This window comes from Nelumbo lutea, chromosome 2, assembly GCF_056320005.1.
Source record: "Nelumbo lutea isolate HS-2025 chromosome 2, American lotus-T2T, whole genome shotgun sequence".
In the NCBI taxonomy this organism is placed as follows: domain Eukaryota; kingdom Viridiplantae; phylum Streptophyta; class Magnoliopsida; order Proteales; family Nelumbonaceae; genus Nelumbo; species Nelumbo lutea.
In genome coordinates, this window is record NC_142685.1 from 102,377,548 (window position 1) to 102,401,395 (window position 23,848).

General features: G+C 40.5%; 1 protein-coding gene and 1 long non-coding RNA gene across 2 annotated transcripts in view; both read left to right on the forward strand.

Moving 5' to 3' along the window:
- Positions 1-23,848, forward strand: part of LOC148872387 (phenylacetaldehyde reductase-like) — a 105,716-nt gene that overhangs the window by 17,481 nt on the left and 64,387 nt on the right. Inside the window, exon 3 of the mRNA XM_088969224.1 lies at positions 13,593-13,784. Within this exon, the coding sequence (XP_088825350.1) occupies positions 13,593-13,784 (192 nt within the window). The remainder of the gene's footprint in view (positions 1-13,592; positions 13,785-23,848) is intronic.
- Positions 21,059-23,803, forward strand: LOC148872388 (uncharacterized). The gene is made up of 2 exons (XR_016107120.1): positions 21,059-23,525; positions 23,626-23,803. It is a non-coding gene; the product is annotated as an uncharacterized LOC148872388 (long non-coding RNA).

The following is a 23,848-nucleotide window of genomic DNA, read 5'->3' on the forward strand; positions in this document are numbered from 1 at the left end:
TCTGATACCAACTTGAATAAAGCAAGTAGATTTCTGTTCTACTGTAATTCAAAAAAAAAGAAGAAGAGAAAAGAAGAGTAGAGGAAAAGAATAAGAAGAAGAGAAGAGAGAAGAAAGGGGTCCGGTGATTGATATCTGCCGCTCCAAATTCTTCTTACTTATAACCTTTAATTCCTTACAATAATAGGACAGAAATACTTAAGTCCTAATCCTAGTAAGACAAAAATATAACATAGATAAAAGGCCAGCCGGCCCAATAAAAGAAAAATAAAAACAATTAGGAAAACTAGGTATGGGTGTGGAACCACACACACTAGAACTTGAGTGTGGGTATGGAACCCCATACTCGTGACTTATTTCTTCAAGGTGAAAATGAAATAAATTTGTTTTGATCAGTAAGTGAAAATGAAATAAAGAAAACTGGATGGAAGTAATTATGTTATAGGAGAAAGATAGAATATATCCAATAACTCCTGATTCTCAATTAAGAGGGATGATTGATGAAGGAGTAGGTAAGTAAGAAGACAGATGCAAATGGATCAGCTCGAATTGGATTTACCTACATCCAAATTTGATTTGTTAGCATTGAGATTGAATTGAATCTTATCCAGCAGATTTTTGTCAGGTTTGAATTGAATTTGGATTGTAATAAGATATTGTGTGTTATTAATAAAATGAACTAAAAATAACTTTGATATTGCATATCATGAACAAAATGAATAAAAAATAACTTGTATAGAACTTGGGCATATGACTATTAAGTTAAAACACAACACTCAAACTAATTTTATCAATATGATATGAAAGTGAAGCATATATATTTAAATGAAATCAAATAGGGGTGGATCCATATTTAATCCAATTATAAATGTATAAAATTCAGATTACTCTTAACCAGATTGAAACCTTTTACGGGAATTGGGGTGAGTAGCAAGGCGGCTGGCTCTATTTGTATCTTAAGGGTATATACATCTTGTATAGCCTTGTTGTCCTTATTCATCTCCAAAATATCACCAGTTGCTGATAAAAAAATATATTTGTTAGAATTTTTGTCCTTAATTCCTTCCTTTACCCACCAGGAACCATAGTTGTCAAGGCGACGCCTAGGTGACAAGGCGCCCTTTGAGGCTCGCCTCGCCTAATCACCAAGCAGTTTTCTACTTCCTACTATAAAATAATTCTTTATTCCTTCTTTTTTGAAATTATAATTATAAAATAGACATTATTAAACTAAAATAATCATTTTGTGTGTTTATATACTGTTAGAATAATGTTAAAATAACTTAGTTGCAGATGTTAGGGCCTGTTTGGCTAATTAAAGTGTTTTTTTATTTCGTTTTTTATTTCTGTTATGTCTGTTATTGTATTCAGGGGCACAAGGGTCTTTTCCCTTGTTATTTCTGTCGCCCTATATATAGTAAAATAAACACTGGCGCCGCCAGTACTGTTACATTACAAACCTTCTCTCTTCTCTCCTCTCTTCTCTTCTCTTCTTCTTCTCTTCTCTTCTCTCCTCTTCCTCTTATCTCTGGCCGGCTACACTGTCAAGATGGTATCAGAGCGAGAATGCTGATTAAAAGAGAGCAGATCGATCAACCCTATTGTCAAGAGAAGATCGATCAACCCAAAGAACAGATCGAATAGACTAGCAGAATAAAAATCTGATTCTAGATTACAGAATAGCTACAACTGGTACAGTTCTCCCTATTTTTCTCTTCTTTACTCTCCTTGGTCATGTGCTGAGTGAAAACCCTATGAATCTGGGGCGGCTGAATGCTGTCGAACCTGTGTAACCCTAGTTTTCTTGGATCGTGTGATCCTGTTCATGTGATAAGACAACTGTAGGTCAAGGATGACCTATCTTCTCAATGGTTTGAGTTGATTATAAGTAAGAAGGATCTCTCTTGCTGATTAGTGGCTGTTAAGACATTCTGGAATTCTGGTAGGTGGGGACTGTTAAAACTATACAGGCCTGAAATCTGCCGAGTATTACCTCAGTTTTTGTCCGGAATTTGGTACTGTTTGTGCTCAATCTGGTTGGTAAATCCGAGTGTGTGGGTGTGAACTGAGTGGAGCATTGTTTTGTGGAGTAAGGAGGGGTCCTAAGTCCAGTGTTTGGGACTGATTAACTGCTTGACCATATCGACTGAGAATTCTGCTACTTCAGAGATCTCAGGGAACCACAAAGGAGTGAGTGGGGGAATGGCTATGAGCTTTCCCATGGCTGTCATTCCCTTTAATGGTCTGAATTACCTTGAGTGGTCTAGGGGGATAAAACTCTACACCACTGCTAGGGGGCGAATAGGATACATCAATGGGAGAGTAAAGGAACCGAAGTATGGAAGTGCTGAGCATGATAGGTGGAACCAAGAGAACAGTATGGTGATGTCTTAGCTTTTGGTTTCAATGCTGCCACAAGTAAGGAAGACTTTTATGTGGGCTGAAACTGCTTGTGAGATATGGGAACAAGCGAAGTCCGCTTATTCAGAACAGAGACACTATGCCAAGATATATCAAATACAAGTTGAATCTTCTACTTGCAAGCAGGGGGTGAGGAGTCTCTTGATGTACTATTCTGATTTGACATCAATATGGAAAGAATTTGATCACTATCAGAATGTGAATTGGAAGTGTGATGAAGATGCAAAGGTCTATAAGTCACTTGTATCACAGCAACGAGTGTTTGCTTTCCTCCTAGGGCTGAATCCATCATATGGGTCCATCAGGGTACAGATCTTGGGTAGTAAAGACTTGCCATCAGTCCAGGAGGTGTATGCCTTGGTGCAGTTAGAAGAAAGCAGAAGTGTGATGAATGGTGTAGAAGGGGAGTCAATTGCCCTAGCGGTCCGGGGAAATTCAGATACAAATGTCGGAGGTGGCTTTAAAAGGGGTGACACTCATAAAAAATCAGAAGATAAAAGCAAGCTTTGGTGCACTCACTGCCAGAAGACACGACACACAAGATACATGTTGGGATCTCCATGGAAAACCTAAATAGGCACAGGATTTGGGTAAGAAGTCAGCACCGGATCAGGGCAAGAAACCAGGCCAGTAGAATCAAAAAAGGTATAGCTTAGCTAATATGGCATCGACAGAGACTAGTCCTTTTGTAACTTAGGAGAGACGTCCCGGTTCTGACCCTAAGGAAGATATTATCAACTCCTTCCGTGAACATTTGGAATTGTATGATAGGACTCTCCGCCAGGTGGATTCTAGGCCTACTCCTTCTACCTCATTTGCGTCTACATCAGGTAATGCCACAACCTTCTATGTGTCATCTCATACTACTGATTCACCTTGGATTATTGACTCCAGAGCCTCAAATCACATGACAGGTAAGTCAAATTTGTTCCAGACATATAACCTTCTCTCTGGGAGAGATAAGGTAAGACTGGCTGATGGTTCTTTTTCTACCATAGCTGGCCAAGGCACCATATCTCTCCCACTTGGCCTTACTCTTCCTAAGTGCTGCATGTTCCAAAATTACCTATTAATTTGTTGTCCATTAGTAGTCTTACTCACTCTTTGAACTGCTCAGTCACCTTTTTTCCGTCTTCATGTGTGTTTCAGGATTTGACCTCGGGGAAGACGATTGGTAGAGGAAGCATGGTGGATGGTCTCTACGTGTTGGAGAATAATGCTGGTCTAGTGGCAACTGAGTCTACAAGTTCGTCGAGTGAGAGTCAGGCCTATTTATGGCATAGTCGTTTAGGTCATCTTTCTTTTGAGTTGTTAAAAGTTATGTTCCCAAAGTTGTTTGAGTCCTTGTCAGTGAGTTAGTTACAGTGTCAAACTTGTTAGTTGAGTAAGCATTGTAGAAGTTCTTTACATTTACAAAATAAAAGATCTGAATTTCCATTTCATATTGTTTATTCTGATGTTTGGGGCCCTGTTACTCTACCTACTGCGGCTGGCTATAAGTATTTTGTTACTTTGATTGATGATTATTCTCGATACACTTGGGTTTACCCTATGCGATCTCGAGATGAAGTGCCACAAATTGTGAAAGATTTTCAACGCATGGTGTTCACTCAGTTCCAAACGGAAATTCATATCTTCCAGTCGGACAATGCAAATGAATATTTCCATAGTGATCTCACGAAGTTCTTTGCTTTGAGTGGGTCACTTCAGCGAAGCTCTTGTGTCAGGACACCCCAACAAAATGGTGTGTCTGAACGAAAAAACCGTCACCTTCTCGAAGTTGCTCATGGCTTGTTGATTCATATGAATGTGCCAAAACTGTTCTGGATGGATGCAGTATTGTGTGCGACATATATCATCAATTGCATGCCCTCTCGGCTACTAGAGTATAAGGCCCCACATCAGCTCTTGTTCCCTACAACCCTGCTGTCCATTCCGATGCGTGTTTTTGGGTGTCGTTGTTTTGTCCACAACCTGTCATCTACTCGTGGTAAACTTGACCCTCGGGCTATTCCTTGTGTTTTTCTTGATTACCCTTCATCTCAAAAGGGGTATCGTTGCTATGCCCGTTGCCCGCAAGTACTATGTTTCCATTGATGTCTCGTTCTTTGAGAGTCAACCATTCTTCTCGGTTTCTCCTTCAGGGGGAGAGTAGGGTTGAGGAAAAACAGGTGACGACTCAGATTCAACTACCTCCTTTACCCGATCCTCCTCTGTTTCGGGTTTTTCATCGTCGCCATAAGAGCCAGCAGAGTTCAAGAGCCGTGGAGCCAGACACTATGCAACCAACATCATCGGATTCACCCGAGGTAGATCCGTCTCATCAACCAGGTACACTTGCTCCCATTGCTCCTTTAAATGTTGATTCACTTGTTACCAATGATCTTAATATTCCTATTGCTAAGAGAAATGGTGTTAGATCTTGTACCACTAATCATCCTATCTCTAATTTTGTGTCTTATGAGCATGTTTCACCTTCGTACCGTGCCTTCCTCTCTTCTGTGGATAGTGTCCCCATTCCTAAGACCGTGGCAGAAGCTTAGTCAAAACCTAAATGGACAGATGCAATGCAGGATGAAATTGATGCCTTACACAAAAATGGTACTTGGGAGTTGGTAGATCTTCCTGAGGGAAGGAACCAGTGGGGTGCAAGTGGGTCACAGTGAAACACAAAGCTGATGGAACTGTTGAAAGGTACAAGACTAGACTGGTTGCAAGAGGCTTCACACAGGTATATGGCGTGGACTATGCAGAGACTTTTGCTCCAGTAGCAAAGATGAACTCTGTCCGGATTCTCCTTTCCTTGGCAACAAGTCTTGACTGGGATCTTCACCAATTGGACATCAAGAATGGCTTCTTGAATGGTGACTTGGAAGAGGAAGTGTACATGATCCAACCCCCAGGGTTCTGTGCCAAAGGCAGTGAACAAAAGGTGTGCAGGTTAAAAAAGTCTCTATATGGGTTGAAACTTTCACCTCGGGTTTGGTTTAGTAAGTTCCATTAAGCAGTCCAACAGATGGGATTCAAACAATGCCAGTCAGATCATACCCTGTTTGTGAAAAGAGGTGAAGGTAGAATTGCAGCTCTTATTGTGTATGTGGATGACATAGTGATCACAGGAGATTGGGAGGCTGAAATTCAGAGACTAAAAAAATTCTTAGCCACTAAATTTGAGGTGAAGGATCTAGGCCCCTTACGATACTTTCTTGGAATTGAAGTTGCCCGCTCTCACAAGGGTATCTTTATTTCCCAACGGAAGTATGCACTAGATCTACTAGAAGATACAGGCAAGTTGGGGGTAAAACCATCTGATTCACCTATTGAACCTAATCACCATCTGGGAGACAGTCAGGGAGAGTTTTTGAAAGATGTAAAGATGTTCCAGAGACTCGTGGGGAGACTTCTGTATTTGTCTATGACCAGGCCTGATATTGCCTATGCAGTGGGTGTCCTTAGTCAATTCATGCACAACTCGAGAACAACTCACTTTGAGGCTGTAGAGAGGATCTTGAGATATCTCAAGAAGTTTCCTGGAGCTGGTTTGTTGTTCCAGAAACACAGTCACTTAAAAGTGGAAGTATATACTGATGCAGATTGGGCAGGAGCAGTCAATGACCGAAAGTCTACCAGTGGTTATTGTGCCTTTGTAGGAGGAAACCTTGTCACATGGAGAAGCAAAAAGCAAAGTGTGGTGGCTAGATCCAGTGCTGAAGCAGAGTATAGAGCGATGGCTCATGGGGTTGCGAAAATCATGTGGATAAGAAATCTGTTAGGTGAACTGGGTTTCACAGTAAGCAATCCTATGTCACTCTACTGTGACAATAAAGCTGCCATCAATATTGCTGCTAATCCAGTTCTGCATGATAGAACGAAACACATTGAAGTGGACAAGCATTTTATCAGAGAGAAACTTGAAAGTGGAGAAGTGTGCACACCATATGTCAGCTCGGAAGAGCAACTTGCAGATATCTTCACCAAAGGTCTTCATCATGTGCGGCACAAAGATTTGTGTGACAAGTTGGGCATGATTGACATCTATGCTCCAACTTGAGGGGAAGTGTTAGAATAATGTTAAAATAACTTAGTTGTAGATGTGAGGGCTTGTTTGGCTAATTAAAGTGTTTTTATTTCATTTTTTATTTCTGTTATGTCTGTTATTGTACTCAGGGGCACAAGGGTATTTTCCCTTGTTATTTCTGTCACCCTATATATAGTAAAATAAACACTGGCGCTGCCAATACTGTTACATTGCAAACCTTCTCTCTTCTCTCCTCTCTTATCTTCTCTTCTTCTTCTCTTCTCTTCTCTCCTCTTCTTATCTCTGGCCGGCTACACTGTCGAGATATACTAATTTCTTAGTATTATTTTCTTATTTATTAGGGTTTAATCAACACAAACATTGCTAAATTCTGTATTGAACACTCAAAGACTTGAAAACCTGAACTAATAAGTAATGAAGAACTTAAAATTTTATATAATCAGTGTAGAGAACACTTATGTGGGCCCCACAGCAGTGGTCCCCATTGTGTTCGTAGGACAACATGTGTAGTTATTAGTTTCAGTTGTAGTAGTGTCAGTTAGGGTCAGTTTGTTAATTCAGTTGTTATTTATTTCAGTTTTTATTTACTTTATTTATCATGTAAGTACTAAGGGCAGATCTGTCCTTTCCTCTATGTACTGAACATAACCTATAAATACTAAGAGAGTGGCGGCGGCAGATGTGTTAGAATCTGTCCCTCCTTTCAACCCCTTGTGTTCTTCTGTTTCTCTTCTCTTCCTTATTTCTCTCACTTTTCTTCTCCTTTTGTAAACCTAAAATCTATTAGAATTCAAGACTGATTGCAGTCTTAATCTTCTACTTGGTATCAGAGCCTATCTAGGGCTTCTCATGTGTGTCTAGTTCAGTTGACCACATGAGGACTAGCTAGGGCTGGAACCTTATGAAGAAGTATTCGTCAGCTGATTCTTTGAGATTACCAGGAGAGGTTCGCAGCAGTTGAGGACTTGCCGCAGCTTGCAGAGAGTTGGTAATCAGGGAGAAGCAGCGAAGGCTAGGGTTCAGGTAACCCTGGAAGGCAGTGAACCAAAACCATAAGTAAGTTTTTTATTTAGTTTCAGAGACCGTAATCAATCGAGATAGGTTGGACCTATCTAGAAGGAGAGGTCGAACTTCTTTAAGTTTTTTTTCTAGGGTTTGACTGTTGGGTCGAACTCCCTTCTCTCAGAGGTGATCAGTTTTAGGGTTTCATATTGATCCTGCGACAGGTCCCACTTGTACGAACTGCTTGGAGAGTGCGGCTGAGCACTTATTTCAGACCTACAATTGAAACCCTAGTTCTGCTCCCGCATCTCAGACTGCTCTCTAAGCTGGTTTCAGAAAATAACATCTCAGATTGCTCTTTTAGAGGATAAAAAAACTTGACAAACTGCCTAGTACTATGCTTGCCGATTGATTTCAGATCAGATTTGTGTTGATTTCCTGTATACACTGTGATAGCCAATTGGTTTCAGATCAGGGCTGCACTAGTTCATGCATATACTGTGATTACTGATTGGATTCAGATCAGACCTGCATTGATTTCACACTGTTTTTTGGTTGTGACCGACTGTCCAAGTGCTATTTTCTGGTGTAGTGGCTCTAACAGTTTGTAGCTACTGATACTTGACCAAAGTTGGAGTTTAAAAATCAGGGAAAAAGTAGTTTTGGGAACATCAGTTACGGTAGTGTATCTGAAACCGGGTTTCAGATTACAACTGTGAGATTTGATGGGTCAAATCACTTGGAATGGGCTCAATCAACCATGATGGCTATTGGAGGAAGGGGAAAACTGGGTTACCTCTTGGGAGATGTGAAAGAACCTTCCAAGAAGGACCCAACATACACCAAGTGGGTTCAAGAGAACTATTTGGTTATGACTTGGCTTTGTAATTCGATGCAGCCACATATCCGCCGAAATTACTTGTGGGCAAAGACAACCAAAGAGATATGGGATGTTGTTAAAGAAACCTATTCCCAACCCCATAATGTTGTCAGAGCCTATGAATTGAAATGTGAGGTGAATAGCCTTAAACAAGGAGAGAAGCCAGTTTCTGTCTACTTCTCTACCTTGAAATCCTTGTGGCATGAGATTGACCATCTAGAGACCCTTGAGTGGGAGAGTCCCAAAGATGCACAGACTCACAGAAAGAAAGTTGAGACAAATAGGGTGTTTGAGTTTCTGGTTGGTTTGAATTCCGAATATGACATTGTGTGACAACAGATATTGACAAGAGATAGTGTGATCCTTTCTCAAGCATACTCCCTGGTGCATAGTGAAGAGGCCAGGAGAAAAGTCATGATGCAGCCTCAACCCCCTTTCCTAGCCCTGACAGCTATTAAACCTAAGTCAGGGGGTGATCCAAAAAGGGACTAGAAGAAGGAAGATAAACGGGACCTGGTATGTGAACATTGCAAGAAACCCAAGCACACAAAAGATACTTGTTGGAAGCTACATCCTCACTTGGTTTCGGCAAAACTAAGAAATAAGAAGGGTAATGCTCATGTGGCCGTGAACACTGGTTCAACATCCTCATCAAGCACATCCCTAGAGACTTTAGCCGCTGTTCGGGCTGCCCTCATACAGTTGGAATAGGAAGTTGGGAGTTCAGCTCAGCCGTTTCAGTCACCATAAGCTCCTGCCACATCTACATATGCACATTTAGGTACTCGAGCCTCAGCTTGCCATGCTTCAGCTCCAGGTAATACTGACCACTGCTGGGTAATAGCTGGGTAATAGATTCAGGTGCATCCGACCATATAACTAGCTTGCCATCATTGTTCACTTCTTATCACTTGTCCTCTTGCCGAGATAGAGTATCCATTGCTGATGGCTCTCTTGTACCAATTTCGGGCAAGGGTGACATCAAGCTATTGGATACTATCTCTTTATCTTCTATCTTGCATGTTCCTAAGCTTGATACTAACCTGCTTTCAGTCAGTAGTATTACCAAACACATGAACTGTTCAATAACCTTTTTCCCTGATCGATGTGTTTTTTAGGACTTGGAGACGAAGAAGGTGATTGGGACTGGCCGTGAGACGAACGTGATCTATTTGCTTGGAGAGAATTCTCGTCGGGAGGAGTCAGTGGATAAGAAGTCTTTTGTTTCTCAGTCTGTGAGTTCGGTTATGCTTTGGCATAATTGATTAGGTCATTTGTCTTTCAGGTCTTTGAAGAGTCTCTTTCCTGCTTTATTTGAGTCTGTTGAGTTATCAAAGTTGAGGTGTGAGAGTTGTGAGTTTGCCAAACATTGTAGAACCTCTTATTCTTTGAGTAATAAATGGAGTAATTTCTCTTTTGATATTGTGCATACTGATGTTTGGGGGCCATATCACATCTCTTCTATGGGTGGGTACAGATAAATTCTACTGTTTGTTGATGACCATACCCGCTTTTCTTGGGTCTATCTTATGCGTTCTCGGGATGAGGTTCTTGCTCTGACCCAAAACTTCCATCAAATGATTTTCACTCAGTTTGGGGCCAAAATCAAAGTCCTTAGATCTGATAATGCAAAGGAATACTTTGCTCAGCCGTTGACCTCCTACCTTCTTAGCCATGGAGTTATTCACCAGAGCACTTGCCCTCATATACCACGGCAGAACGGCGTTGCTGAAAGGAAGAATAGGCACATCTTGGAGGTGGCTAGAAGCATTATGTTTACCTCCCATGTACCTATTCGCTTCTAGGGTGATGATATCCTCACGGTGGTATATCTCATTAATTGGGTTCCTTCCTGGGTTCCTGATATGAAAATCCCTTTTTCCTTTCTATACCCAGACGAGGAGTTGTTCATTGTTCCCCTTAAAACCTTTGGTTGTACTTGTTTCGTTCAGCTTCTCGGGCCTCATCATTCCATGTTTGAACCTAAGGCTCCAAATGCATTTTCCTCAGTTATGCACAAACTCAAAAGGGTTATTGCTGCTATGATCCGGTTTCAGGGAAAAGGTTTGTCTCCATGAATGTCACATTCTTTTAGGAGACACCCTATTATCCTAGGGTGGGATTTTGAGTCTCTTTCCTCAGGGGGAGCGCAGTGAGAGTGGGATTTTGCATCTCTTTCCTCAGGGGGAGCGCAGTGGGAGTGGGGCTGTTCCTTTACCTATTCCATTGGGTGATGAAGGCTGTAGTGGTGAGGGTGGTCAGAGGGATCAGGAGTTGAGAGTCTATCACAGGCGATGCAGGCAGGTTGATCATAGTCATCGGCAGTCCTGTCCAGCTCCAGTTCCTTCTGCGGCTCCAGATCCAGAGCCTATTGAGATACCTTCCACTGTTGCCACTTCCCCTCCTGTGGATGACCTTGATCTCCCTATTGCCATCTGCAAAGGGAAACGACATTGCACCACATCTACAGCTCACAACATCTCACAGTTCTTATCCTATGATCGCCTATCTCCCTCTTACCGGTCCTATCTCACTTCCATTGCCAATGTTCCTATTCCAAGAACAGTACAAGAAGCCTTATCAGTTTCAGAATGGAAAGATACAATGCAAGTCGAAATGGATGCCCTATTGAAGAATAATACTTGGGCACTGGTTGACCACCAAAAGGAAAGAAACCGGTGGGATGTAGATGAGTATTCACTATGAAGCATAATGCTGATGACTCTATTGAAAGGTACAAAGCCCGATTGGTCACAAAGGGGTTCACCCAGACTTATGGTATAGACTACTTGGAGACCTTTGCCCCAGTAGCCAAGATGACCACCATTCGAGTTCTGTTATCCCTTGCAGCAAGTCATTCTTGGCCCTTGTTCCAGATGGATGTTAAAAATGCCTTCTGAATGGAGACTTACAGGAAGAGGTCTACATGCAGTTGCCTCCTGGATTCTATGATACAGAGACGGGTAAGAAGGTTTGCCGACCGAACAAGGCATTGTATGGTTTGAAGCAGTCACCTAGAGCCTAGTTTGATAGGTTCAGATTAGCCCTTGGAAAGTTTGGTTATGTACAGGCCCAGTTAGATCATACACTATTCATCAAGAGGGTGGAGTCCTCTCTGACACTACTTGCAGTATATGTTGATGATATTGTGGTGACAGGAAATGATAGCCATGAGATTGAGTCCCTCAAACAGTTCCTTCATCAAGAGTTTGAGGTGAAAGATCTTGGTGCATTACGGTATTTTTTGGGTATTGAGGTTGCTAGATCCAAGCAGGGGATTTTTATCTCTCGGAGAGAATATGTTCTAGATCTATTGGCGAAAATTGGAAAGTTGGGTGTTAAGCCTGCTGATACACCCATTGAACAGAATCACAAGATTAGTGCAAAGGGCGGGGAGTCTCTTGAAGACAAAGTTATGTTCCAATGATTGGAAGCAGAGTGTTGTCTCCCACTCCAATGCTGAAGCAGAATACAGGTTAATGGCTAACGGAGTGGCTGAAATCTTATGGCTGAGGTCACTACTTGAAAAGTTGGGTATTGACTATGAAAAGCCATTAATGCTGTATTGTAATAATCAGACAAATATTAATATAGCCCACAACCCAGTGCAGCATGACATAACTAAACATATTGAAGTTGATCGACATTTTGTGCGAGAGAGGGTCACATCACAAGAAGTGTGTCTCTCGTATATCACATCTAATATGCAGCTCGCGGATATCCTCACCAAGGTTGTACCAAGGAAGAAGTTAGAGACAGACCTATCTAAGTTGGGAATGACAAATATCTACTCCCAACTTGAGGGGGAGTGTAGAGAACACTGATGTGGGCCCCACAGCAGTGGTCCCCATTGTGTTCGTAGGACAGCATGTGTAGTTATTTGTTTCAGTTGTAGTAGTGTCAGTTAGGGTCAGTTTGTTAATTCAATTGTTATTTATTTCAGTTTTTGTTTACTTTATTTATCATGTAAGTACTAAGGGCAGATCTGTCCTTTCCTCTATGTACTGAACATAACCTATAAATACTAAGAGAGTGGCGGCGGCAGATGTGTTAGAATCTGTCCCTCCTTTCAACCCCTTGTGTTCTTCTGTTTTTCTTCTCTTCCTTCTCCTTTCTCTCACTTTTCTTCTCCTTTTGTAAACCTAAAATCTATTAGGATTCAAGATTGATTGCAGTCTTGATCTTCTACTATCAGCCCATTTTGCTCTTCCATATATTCTTTTTCTACTTCTTCTTCTTATTCTACTACTAGTACTACTACCAATACTTTTTATTTTCTTCTTTTCCTATAACAAAAATAAGAGTTCAGCCCTTATATTTTTTGAAAGTTATTTTCCTTCTTCCTTTTCTTCTCATGAATATGTTGATTTTCTATACTTCAATATGAAATTTATACTTTTCTTATGAAAATCATGAATAATTATTAAATAAATATGGCTATGGTACCTAGGGAACTACCCTAGGATTTATGTTTTTAACATAAAAGTTCATTCCCTAGGCAACGCCTAGGCGACTAGGCTTGAAAACTATGCCAGGTACACCCTAATTGGATTTTTCTCCTTCCCATCATACATCACTTTGACTTATTTTGAGAATTTCTTCTTTCTCTTTCCAAATGTTCCGGAATACAGCAAAGAGACTTTATCAACATGATTACATCTTTTCTTTCTCTCTTTTCCTTTTTACTTCTGAAAACCATATTTCCTGCAATTCAGTTCCTTACAACAGTATTTTTTAGTTTCTTGAGAAGGGGTGGTCTTTTTTGAGTTTCCATCTCCCTTTTTCTTGGGTAATTGGCCTATATACTTTTTGTGTATACCCTTCTTTCTTTTAATGAATTTCCATTTACTATCAAAAATAAAACTTCTAATTTACTGTAACATAAATTTAAGCTTTGAGATCTGAAATCCAGTTATGTTGTATGGAGCAGAATGTATAGAAGTTAAGAAATACCATGTCCAAAAAATGAGTGCTGCTGAAATATGATCTTACATGTCAAAAAAAAAAAAGTCTGACTTAGATGAAGTCAATGATATCTGAAATCCCTCCAAACAGCTTGTTAACAATGTCTTGATCAATGTCTTTACAGACCTTAACAATTGTTTTGTTTTGGGTCTGAAGAATGTTATTTTGCTCTTTTATTGGCCCCACAGCACTTTTTCTTTTGTTTATATAAAATAATTGCAAATTTAGTAATGCATTGTAACTGTTCTTATAAGTGCTCTGTTTCTGTTTCACTCTGCATTTCAGGCTGAATTAATTGACCCTTCAGTGAAGGGAACTCTTAATGTTCTTGGTTCCTGCACAAAAGTTTCATCTGTTAAAAGAGTGGTTATAACATCATCAGTAGCTGCAGTTTTATACAATGGCCGACCCCGAACTCCTGATGTGGTGGCCGATGAAACTTGGTTTTCGGATCCAGAATTTTGTAAGGAGATAAAGGTATGTGTTTTTTTCTCTTTCCACTTTTTTTCTTTCTTTAATGTTTTCCTTCCATTGATCAAAATAGCATGAACTTTGATAACCAACAGAGGCTCTTAGAAGAAGGGTGATTAGTTGTTGGTGGTGGCTGCTCCAGAATAGATCCAAATGAATTTGAGGGGCTTTCTTTGTTTTTGATCATTAATTATGAATTTAATTAATAAATAAATAAAACTTTTCAATCTCAAAATATGATAGAGAGAAGACAATACAATCAAACTTGGCATCCACACGAATGTTTCAAATATTACATTAATTTGGTGTTACATCAATCCCCAATCCTGGTATTCCCCAAAGAAGTTGGTCCCTGGTTACTCCATTTCTTGCAAGGGCATCATCTAAGGTATTAGCTGATTTAAGTATCCATTTGTAGAAGTAGATTAATTAGGATGCTAAAGATAGTGCTTCTCTAATTGTCTGTTGGAGTACCCATGGGCCCTCATTTTTCTTCTCCATCCAACTGAGCATACCTTGCAGTCCCCTTCTACAATCAAGTTCAACCATCCTGTAGAGAAACTGATGTGTGGGGCCACTCTGTCCGTAGGGTAGAATGTACCTAGTCTATTTGTTATGTTTTTCTGTTATTCTAGTTCTGTTATTCTAGTTGTTATTTACTTTTCAGTTTTATATTGTTAAGTGTTATGATGTAAACACCAAGGGCAGATGTGTCCTTTCCTGTAACTAGCATGACATATAAATATTAAGTTGAAGTGGCGGCGGCAGATGAGTTAGTTGTTATTTACTTTTCAGTTTTATATTGTTAAGTGTTATGATGTAAACACCAAGGGCAGATGTGTCCTTTCCTGTAACTAGCATAACATAAAAACATAACAAATAGACTAGGTACATTCTACCCTACGGTGGGGCCCACATCAGTTTCTCTACACATCCCAAAGAGTCAACTAGTTTCAGGCCTTGAATGATTGCAAGAATCTTAGCTCTCAATGGGTCTCCAACCCAAATTGGCCCAATGATGCTCAGGACAACAATTTCATGATGTTCTTTGACTGCTCTCCTACTCCTGAAGGTCCTGAATTGCCAAGAATACATCCATCATAATTTATGTTCTGTCTCCCCCTCACTGGGGCTGTCAGATGATATTTGATGAATTCATGTTTGTGGATAAACCTTGCTACTGGTGCCCAACCTCTTGGGGTATCATCCATTGAGAGTTTCTTGAACTCTTTCCTTGTCAAAACCCAATGAGCTTTATTTACCATGTATTTTTCTATGAGGGGTTGTCTTTGCAGGATATTGTTAAACAGTTTTGTATGCCTTTAGCTCCAATCCGATTTGATGTACTTTTGACATTTAATAAATAAAGTACATGTTTGATTCATGTTGTGTGGTATATTTCTGTGTAAGACCCTTAAACTGGACACTTAGTGAGACTCGTGTTAGTTTAGAGCATTCACAGCCGTTGGATAAGTCTGGGGAGATTTATCCTACCAAGGCTGACGCTAGTGTGCCGCCAAGTGTTTGGGTGGCTTGTCTCGGCCGGTAGGGTAAGACCCAAGGCACGTGCAGTGTGGGATTACTCGAATCCTTGAACCGGACCAGATTTCCAGTATTGCCCTGGACCTTGGAGATAGATGGGCAAAACTGGAAAGTTACATTTGACCCCTAGACTCGATTGTGATACTGCACTAGGTGTCGGATTGGGCTGTCTTTTATATGTCAATCAATGAGATCCTTAGCGGGGGTCAAAACCTAGGTATGTTGGGACAATTTGAGAATTCATCTGAGTAGGTGATCATAGTGATAGGATCAGCCCCTTTGTCGGACAAAGGTAATGATCAAGAATGCACACTCTCTGATGGAAACCAAACTGCCAGTAGTTGATTTCAATCGTTGGAATTTGTTTTGCAAAATTTATATATATATGATATATAGATATGTTCGGTTTCAAATTGTTTGCAAATGGTTTTAATTCCTAGGATCCATGTGAGCAAGAGTGCAACACTGTTCCTTGCAGCCGAGGGAGAGGTCATCTCTTGTCGGGCAGTGCTTGACCATTATGGGCTGAGAAGTTAAGTGTAAGGCCATTTAGGGTAATGCCTGATGGGCTAATCTTGCATCTACCCACAGTCCTTGGGTTTTTATAAGATGGCTTGGCCCAGGGACCACTTAGTGTAAGTGTTGGGCCCATAGGGTCCATGTGATGGGCTCAGGGGGTTCACTGGGCTTTCCAGCGAATTCGGCTAGGCCTTGTAACAAAGGTTGGGCCGAACCCATGTGGCTGATGTGTAGATCAATGCTTGGGTCCCACGCCATACAAAGAAGCCCAACTGGGCAGTAGTTTGAAAGTCTAATCGAGCACTATTACTTATTGGGCCTAAAGCCCATTTCGAACTGGGCTGATATGTTCATCCACTTAAGGGGCGTATCTGGGATTAGGGTTGGCAAAAGGATTAAGGTTTTAATCCTATCCACTCTTGGAGACCAAATTCAAATGTGATTTGAATTTGGTAATCTCCTGATAAGATCAGGAGAGAGCTGACCTAATCTGCAGATAGGATTAAGATCATCCCCTATCCAGATGCTAATTTGGATTGTGATAGCTCCTAATAGGATTATGAGATTTCTTGATCACAAAAGGAAGGAGAAAACCCTAATCAAAATAACAAGAATTCAACCTAGGGTTTAGTAGAGAACTCACTCTACAATCTGAGATTGGATCTTAGAAACTCCAGAGAGAAGAAAAGTGAATACGCCAACTTCATCTCTAGAGTTCTCCAGCCGCCGCCGCCATTCACTAGCTGGTTCGATTTCTCTGAGAGGGAAAGATCAAGAAGGTGTTCTTGACAACAGTCTATGCTGAAAGGCTGATTGTGTTCGGTGCTCTTCGCTTCCATCAAAATCTTGTGAATAATTTGATTTGTGGGACGAACGCTGCTGGTTCTGCTTCAGTATTACTGCGTCATCTTCAGTGGAAGTATATCTTGGAAGTTTCTTTGGGCATGAACACCAACGTTGGGAGATATTAATTCTCCGTATCAGGTATAACCCTTCCCTTTAATCTTGGTTCAGATCTGGTCTGGTTTGGTTCGAGTAGGATCCTTGAATCTTGATTCTAAAATCAGTGAATGCGATTCCCAGTTGGGGGAAAGGTAGGAAATTTTTGAAATTCGCCCACCCATTCTGCAACCTTTTTGGCGTCCATACGATGGATCCTACCATTCTTTCAGTGGTATCAGAGCCACATGTTCAAATCTTGAATCAAGAAATCAGATCTAACCCTGCGCAATTCGGTAGAAGCTGTTCTATTTGGGTATTGCGCAGATTGTAGTTTATTTCAAGAAAATGTTCCTTGTTGAGGGCGATTGGTCTGAAATTAATTTTATTAAAACTGAAATTTATTTAGAATTGTTCTTTTTTTATTTCTTGTTTTAATGGTCTGTTCGTACCTGGAGATCGAAGTGCAGATTTGGTGCAGATGATTTACGCAATCCTTTTGTAATTTCTATTCTATTCGGTCTGTAAAATATATATATATTTTTATTTTTCTAGACCGAATGTGTAGGATTCAATCAATGATGTAATTAATAGAAATATGATTTCTGTTTTTTTTTTCTTGATTGGAGAAAAGAAGGCGTCGGCGCTAGAAATTCACTTATGGAGGGATCATTTTCTACATTTTGTAGTTTGTGAAACTGCAACCCTGATGACTAACCTTTGTTTTGCAGGTGGTACGAACAATCCTTGTCTGATTTATGATTGTCTAAAATCAGAAATATTAATTTTAGATATTTTTTGAATTAATTCTTAAATTGAAAATCAGTTTCAGACCATCTCGGACCAGATTGGACCAAAACTGTTTGGGCCGAATCTAGGGTTCGAAAGGGAACTATTTTCAGTCCAGATTTTTCACTTTCAGAGCCAAAACTGATGTTCAATGATAGGAATTAATTCGGCCCAACCTGTAAAGCCCAATTTTAAAGAAGTTAAAACTGCTAAAGCCCACTTTTGTGTGAAGGCTATGTGGGCCGAACTGCTAACTGCTATTCAGCTCATATACCTAGGTGATATTAATTGTTAATATTATGTTTTTGTTGGACTGGTTAATGGGCTTTACAGCAGTTAATTGATTGGATCAATTCTTTCATTGCATGTGATGTATGGATGTTTGATGTGCTGCGACCATGGGCCATAAGCATTTGGCCTTTGATGATTCGTTAGTGGCTCTTACGCACACCATGGCTGAATGCACATCATTGCCATGGTGTCCCATACGGTCATTGGATGACCCCTTCCTTTCATGGTGGGCCCCATAACCCTGAAAAGGGATGCACACGGAAATGCTAGTCGATTTGGGCCACTATAAAAAATCTGACTTTATGAAAGTCAGTGGGAGCCACTTGATTTGACCTAAATTAAATAGGGCGTAAATTTTGTTCCCTTCAGCAAATATGAGTGCATGTGGTAGGGAGATCCATATGATTGACTTTCTAAAAGCCTTCCGTCATTAGCACGATGATGGGTTCTTCAGTAATGAGGAAATGCACCATAAAATTGGGCTATCCATTTGCTGTTGGATCTGTCAGTGTTTCATAAGATGATAGGGGCATCATAGACCGATGTGGGAGGGGCTTCATTAGAAAATGGGAACTCTCTCACAGTACCTTGGTGTAACTTGAATATGATGGGTGAGCGCTCACTAGATAGAAAGGTTTACCTAAAAATGACTCTGAACCTTGTCTGACAGAGGCCAAAGGGAAACTGATACGATGAGTGGATATGATCCGTCACAAAAAGGTGATGGGGTTATGCAGTTGAAACAGTTGGTTCCATGCACCCTATGTGATTTCTCACATTTCCAGAGATATTTCGCTGTCTCCGTCATTGAGATAGGAGGGAAATCTCAAAGATGAACAAATGAGAACGGAACATAGATTAAAAGCCATATCTATGTAGGTAACATGAATCAAACTAATGTTGTAGATTAATGTTTTGCTGTTTTACCAGAAAATGACAAACAGACAATTTGCAAAGCTCCTAGACAATAACAAACATAAGGGCCCAAACTATGCCGACTGGTACAAAAACCTTATGCTGGTCTTAACATCCGAGAAGTTGGACAAGGTAGTGAAAAATCCTGCCTTGGAACGTTCGGGATGTTAGACAGTTTTGTATGCTCTTATCTTCAATCAAAATGATGTAATTTATGAGTTTATTGTAAATGAATAAAAGTGCATATTTGATTCATATTCCCTTGGTATGTTTCTACGTAATACCCTTAAACTGGACACTTAATGAGACTCATGTTAGTTTAGAATGTTCACAGCCAGTGGGTTGGTCTGGGAGACCTATCCTGACAAGGCTGACACTGTGATGCCACCAAGTCGATTGGGGTAGCTTGTCTCAGCTACCGGGGTGAGACCGTAGACACATACAGTGTAGGATTATTTGAATCTTTGAACTGAACCAGATTTCCAGTATTGCCCTGGACTTTGGAGATTGATGGGCAAAACTGAAAAGTTACACCCGACCCCTAAACTCGATTATGATACTGCACTGGGTGTTGGATTAAGCTGTCTTTGATGTACCATTCAGTGAGATCCTTAGCGGGGGTCAAAACTTGGGTATGTTGGGACAGTCTGAGAATTTATCTGAGTGAGTGATCATAGTGACAGGATCAGCCCCTTTGTCGGACAAAGGTAATGATCGGGGATGCACCCTCACTGATGGAAACCAAAACTGCCGGCATCCGATTTCAATCGTTGAGATTTGTTTTTGCAAAATATATTTTATATGAGATATAAAAGTATATATATATATATATATATATATATATATATATATATATATATATATATTATGGTTTCGAAATAATTTGCAAAATGTTTTAATTTTCGGGATCTATATAATCAGAGAGTGCAACATTGTTCATTTTAGCCGAGGGAGAGGTCCTTTCTTGTTGGGCAGTGTATAATTATTATGGGCTGAGAGGTTAAGTGTAAGACCATTGAGGATAATACCTGATGGGCTAATCTTGCATCTGCCCACAGTCTCGAGTATTACAAGGTGGCTTGGCCGAGGGACCACTTAGGGTAAGTGTTGGTCCCATAGAGCCCATCTGATGGGATTCAGGGGGTGCACTGTCTATAACAGTGTATTCGGCCAGGTTTTGTAACATAGGCTGGGCTGAACCCATGTGGCTGATGTGTAGATCAATGTTTGGGTCCCACGCCATACAAGGAAGCCCAACTGGGCAACAGTTTGGAAGGCTAAATGAATACATAACCTTAAATGGGCCTTAAGCCCATTTCGAACTGGGCTAATTTGATTAGTCACTTAAGGGGCGAATTCTGAGATGGATCAGCTGATAGGATTGGGCACAGACCCTATCCACTTAGAGAGTCCAAGATCTAAATGAGATTTAAATCTGGAAACCTCCTAATTAGATTAGGAGATCGCTGATCTAATATGTAGATAAGATAAGGGTTATCCTTATCACTTAAAGGGACTTCTAATCCAAATATGATTTGGGTTAGCAACTTCTAATGGGATTAGGAGCTGATTCCTTTAAGTCTATAAAAGGAGGAGGGGGCAGCAGCCTTTAGACATGCAATGCAATCCAGAGATCCTTGTCTTCAAAGCTGAGATTACTAGAAGAGAGAATTCTGCACCCTGCAAATATTCTCTTGCCACCTCCTTCCTACAGCCGCCGCCTATAGCAGTTCGATCTCCAGTTCTTGGGAGAAGTCAATATTTGATCTTGATACCAATGTTTTCCATAAGATTGGTGGGAGTTGTATTCACAATTCGTCCAGTTGATTTTTGCGAAGGGTCAAGTTCTTTTAGAAGAACATTGTTGATTCTGCTCCATCCTATACTGTGCCATCTTCAGTAGGAGCAAATTTTGGATCATTCCTTGGGCGTGAACACCTCCATTGGGAGATACTGCTTCTTTGTATCAGGTATTATCCCTTCTTACTCCTTTTGGTTCAGATCTGGTTCAGTTAATGGTTCAAGAATGATCATTGAAAATATGATTTTCTAAATGGGGAATTCGATTCCTAGTTGAAGGGAGAAAAATTTTTGAAATTCACCCCCTTTATTCCTCAATCTTTGGGCGTCCATGTGATGGATTTCCTATCCCTTCAGTGGTATCCGAGCCATAGTTCAAATCTTTAACCATTCTGTTTCAGATCTGAACCTGTGCAAATAGGGAGAAGCCGATCTACCCAATTTGCACAGATATGGGTTTTGGGAAATTTGTTCCCAAGATTGATGGGCAAATAATTTGAAATTAATTTTATATAAATCTGATTATTGTTTAGAATAGTTCTATATGATTTTCTTGATTTATGGGCTGTTCGTACAAGAGGAGATCGGATTCTTGATTTGCGACGGGAGAACTGCAAGATTTGCAGTTTCTTGATTTATTTATTACATTTGGTCTGTAAATAATTTTTTTTTATTTTTAGACTCAATGTATAGCATTCGATCTGATGTAATTATTAATAGAAATAGGATTTCTATTTAATTTTATTTTGGATCGAAGATGGCGGCGCAGAAAGGAAGATTTCGCAGAGACGGAGATTTCGCAGATGGGTCATTCGCTATCTGTGATTTACAGTTTGTGAAACTATAATCTGTGATCTAACCCCTGTTTTGCAGGATGGAGTGTGCGAACAACCCTGTTTAGCTGATTATTGATTTTCTTTTATCAGTTATTTAATTTCAGATTATTTTCTTGAATTAAATATTTAATTAAAATCAAACCCTAGACCCATTCGAACCAAGATTGGTTCAAACTGTTTGGACCAAATCTAGGGTTTAATCAAGGCTGAAAGTCAGCCCTATTTTTCCCACTAATGGGCCTGAGGATTGATATTTAATTAAATGGTTAATTCAGCCCAACCTGTAAAGGCTTAGTTTTAAATAGTTAAAACTGCTAAAAGCCCTTTTCAAAGGAGAAAGCTATATGGGCCGAACTGGGTAACCCTAATTCAGCCCATATACCTAGATAATATTAATGGTTAATATTATGGATTTTTAACGGGCTTCCAATGGGCCTTACAGATAATTAATTGTTTGGATCAATTTATCCCTGCATGAGATGTTTGGATGTGTGATGTGCTGCGTGCATGGGCCATAAGTGCTTGGCCCATGCTCATTCGACAGTGGCTCTTGCGCACACCATGGCTGAATGCACATTATTGCTATGGTGTCCCTTTTGGTTATTGGATGACTTCCCTCAGTGGTGGGCCCCACACCTCATCAAGAGGTTACGTGCGGAATCCTAACAGATTTAAGGCCCACTGAAATCTGACTTTATGAAAGTCAGTGGGAGCCACTTTGGTTTGACCTAAATCAAACTAGGGCGTATTTAACTGTTCCCTCCAGCTAATATGAATGCACATGATAGGGAGATTCATATGATGAACTCTCTAAAGGCCTTCCATCATTAGCATGAGGATGGGTTCTTCAGTAATGAGGAAACGCACCAGAAAATGGGCTATCCATTTGCTGTTGGGCTTGTCTAAGTGTTTCATAAGATGATAGGGGCGTCATGGACCAATGTGGAAGGGGCTTCACCAGAAAATGGGAATTCTCTCATGGTACCTTGGCGTTCACGAACATGATGGGTGAACACTCACTGGACAGAAATGTTTACCTGAAAACGACTCTAACTTTGCCTGATAGAGGCCAAAGGGAAAACTCATATGATGAGTGGATATGATCCTTCACAAAAATGTGGTGGGGTTTTGCAGCTGAAACAGTTGACTCCATGCATCATATGTGGTTTTCCCACATTTCCAAGAGACAAGTCATTGTCTCCGTCACTGAGATAGGAGGGAAATCGCAAAGATAAACAAATGAGAATGGAACATAGATTAAAAGCCATACCTATGAAATGAACATGAATCAAATTAGGTTGTGGACTAATGTTTGCTATTTTACTAGAAAATGGCAAACGGATCATTTGCAAAGCTTCTTAACGTCAACAAGCTTAAGGGCCCAAACTATGCCGACTGGAACAGGAACCTTATGCTAGTCCTAGTTTCTAAAAAGCTGGACAAAGTTGCAAAGAATCCTGCCCTAGAGCGTCCGGGTGACAGAGCTTTTGAGGCCCGAATGAGAGACTATCAAGCCTGGGAGGAGAAAAACTCCCTTGCCCGGTGTTACATCATTGCCTCCTTGGACAACCCGATACAGAGGCAGTTAGATCAGATCGAACTTGCCAAGGACATATTGGACAGTCTCAAGATGATGTATGAAGAGTAGAATCATTCTACTCGACAATAGGTCTTGAAACAGTTCATGACCGCACAAATGTCCAAGGGCCAACAAATTCACGACCATTGTCTTCGGATGATGGGATATATCAACGAACTGGAGGCTCTTGGATCCGGGCTGGACCTTGCGACTCAAATAGATGCTATCCTTAATTCTTTGCCTCATTCCTTTATTCCGTTCATCATAAACTATAAATGAATAAGCTGAATGTCAGCATGCAAGAGCTCAGCAATATGCTGCAAAGAGCCGAAGAACTGATTAGAAAGGATGAGCCTGTACCTATGCTTGTTGAAGCTAGCAAGACGGGCAAGAGAAAGAGGAAGGCAAAGAAGCCTCAGAAGAAAGCCACTAAGGGTAAGAAGTAGAAGAAAGACAAAGCATCGGATGCTTGTCACTTCTGCAAGAAGATCGGCCACTAGAAAAGGAACTGTCCTGCCTACCTGGAATCCAAGAAAGGTAATTTCGAATCTTGTGTTATAGAAACCAATTTTTTGGTAGCTTCTGCGTCCTGGTGTATTGACTCTGGGCTTCAACTCATGCGTGTAACTCACTGCAGGGGTTCAAGGTAAGCAAAAGGCTGAGTGAAGGAGAAGTTACACTTTACTTCGGGACTACTGCAACTGTTGCAGCCGTGGCAATAGGAACCATGGAGTTAATTTTTAGAAGGAATAATTGTACTGAAAGATTGTCTTTATGTACAAAATTTAAGGAGAAATTTGATTTCTGTTTCAAAACTGTGTGCAGATGGTTATTCTGTCTGCTTTAGTAATACGATTACT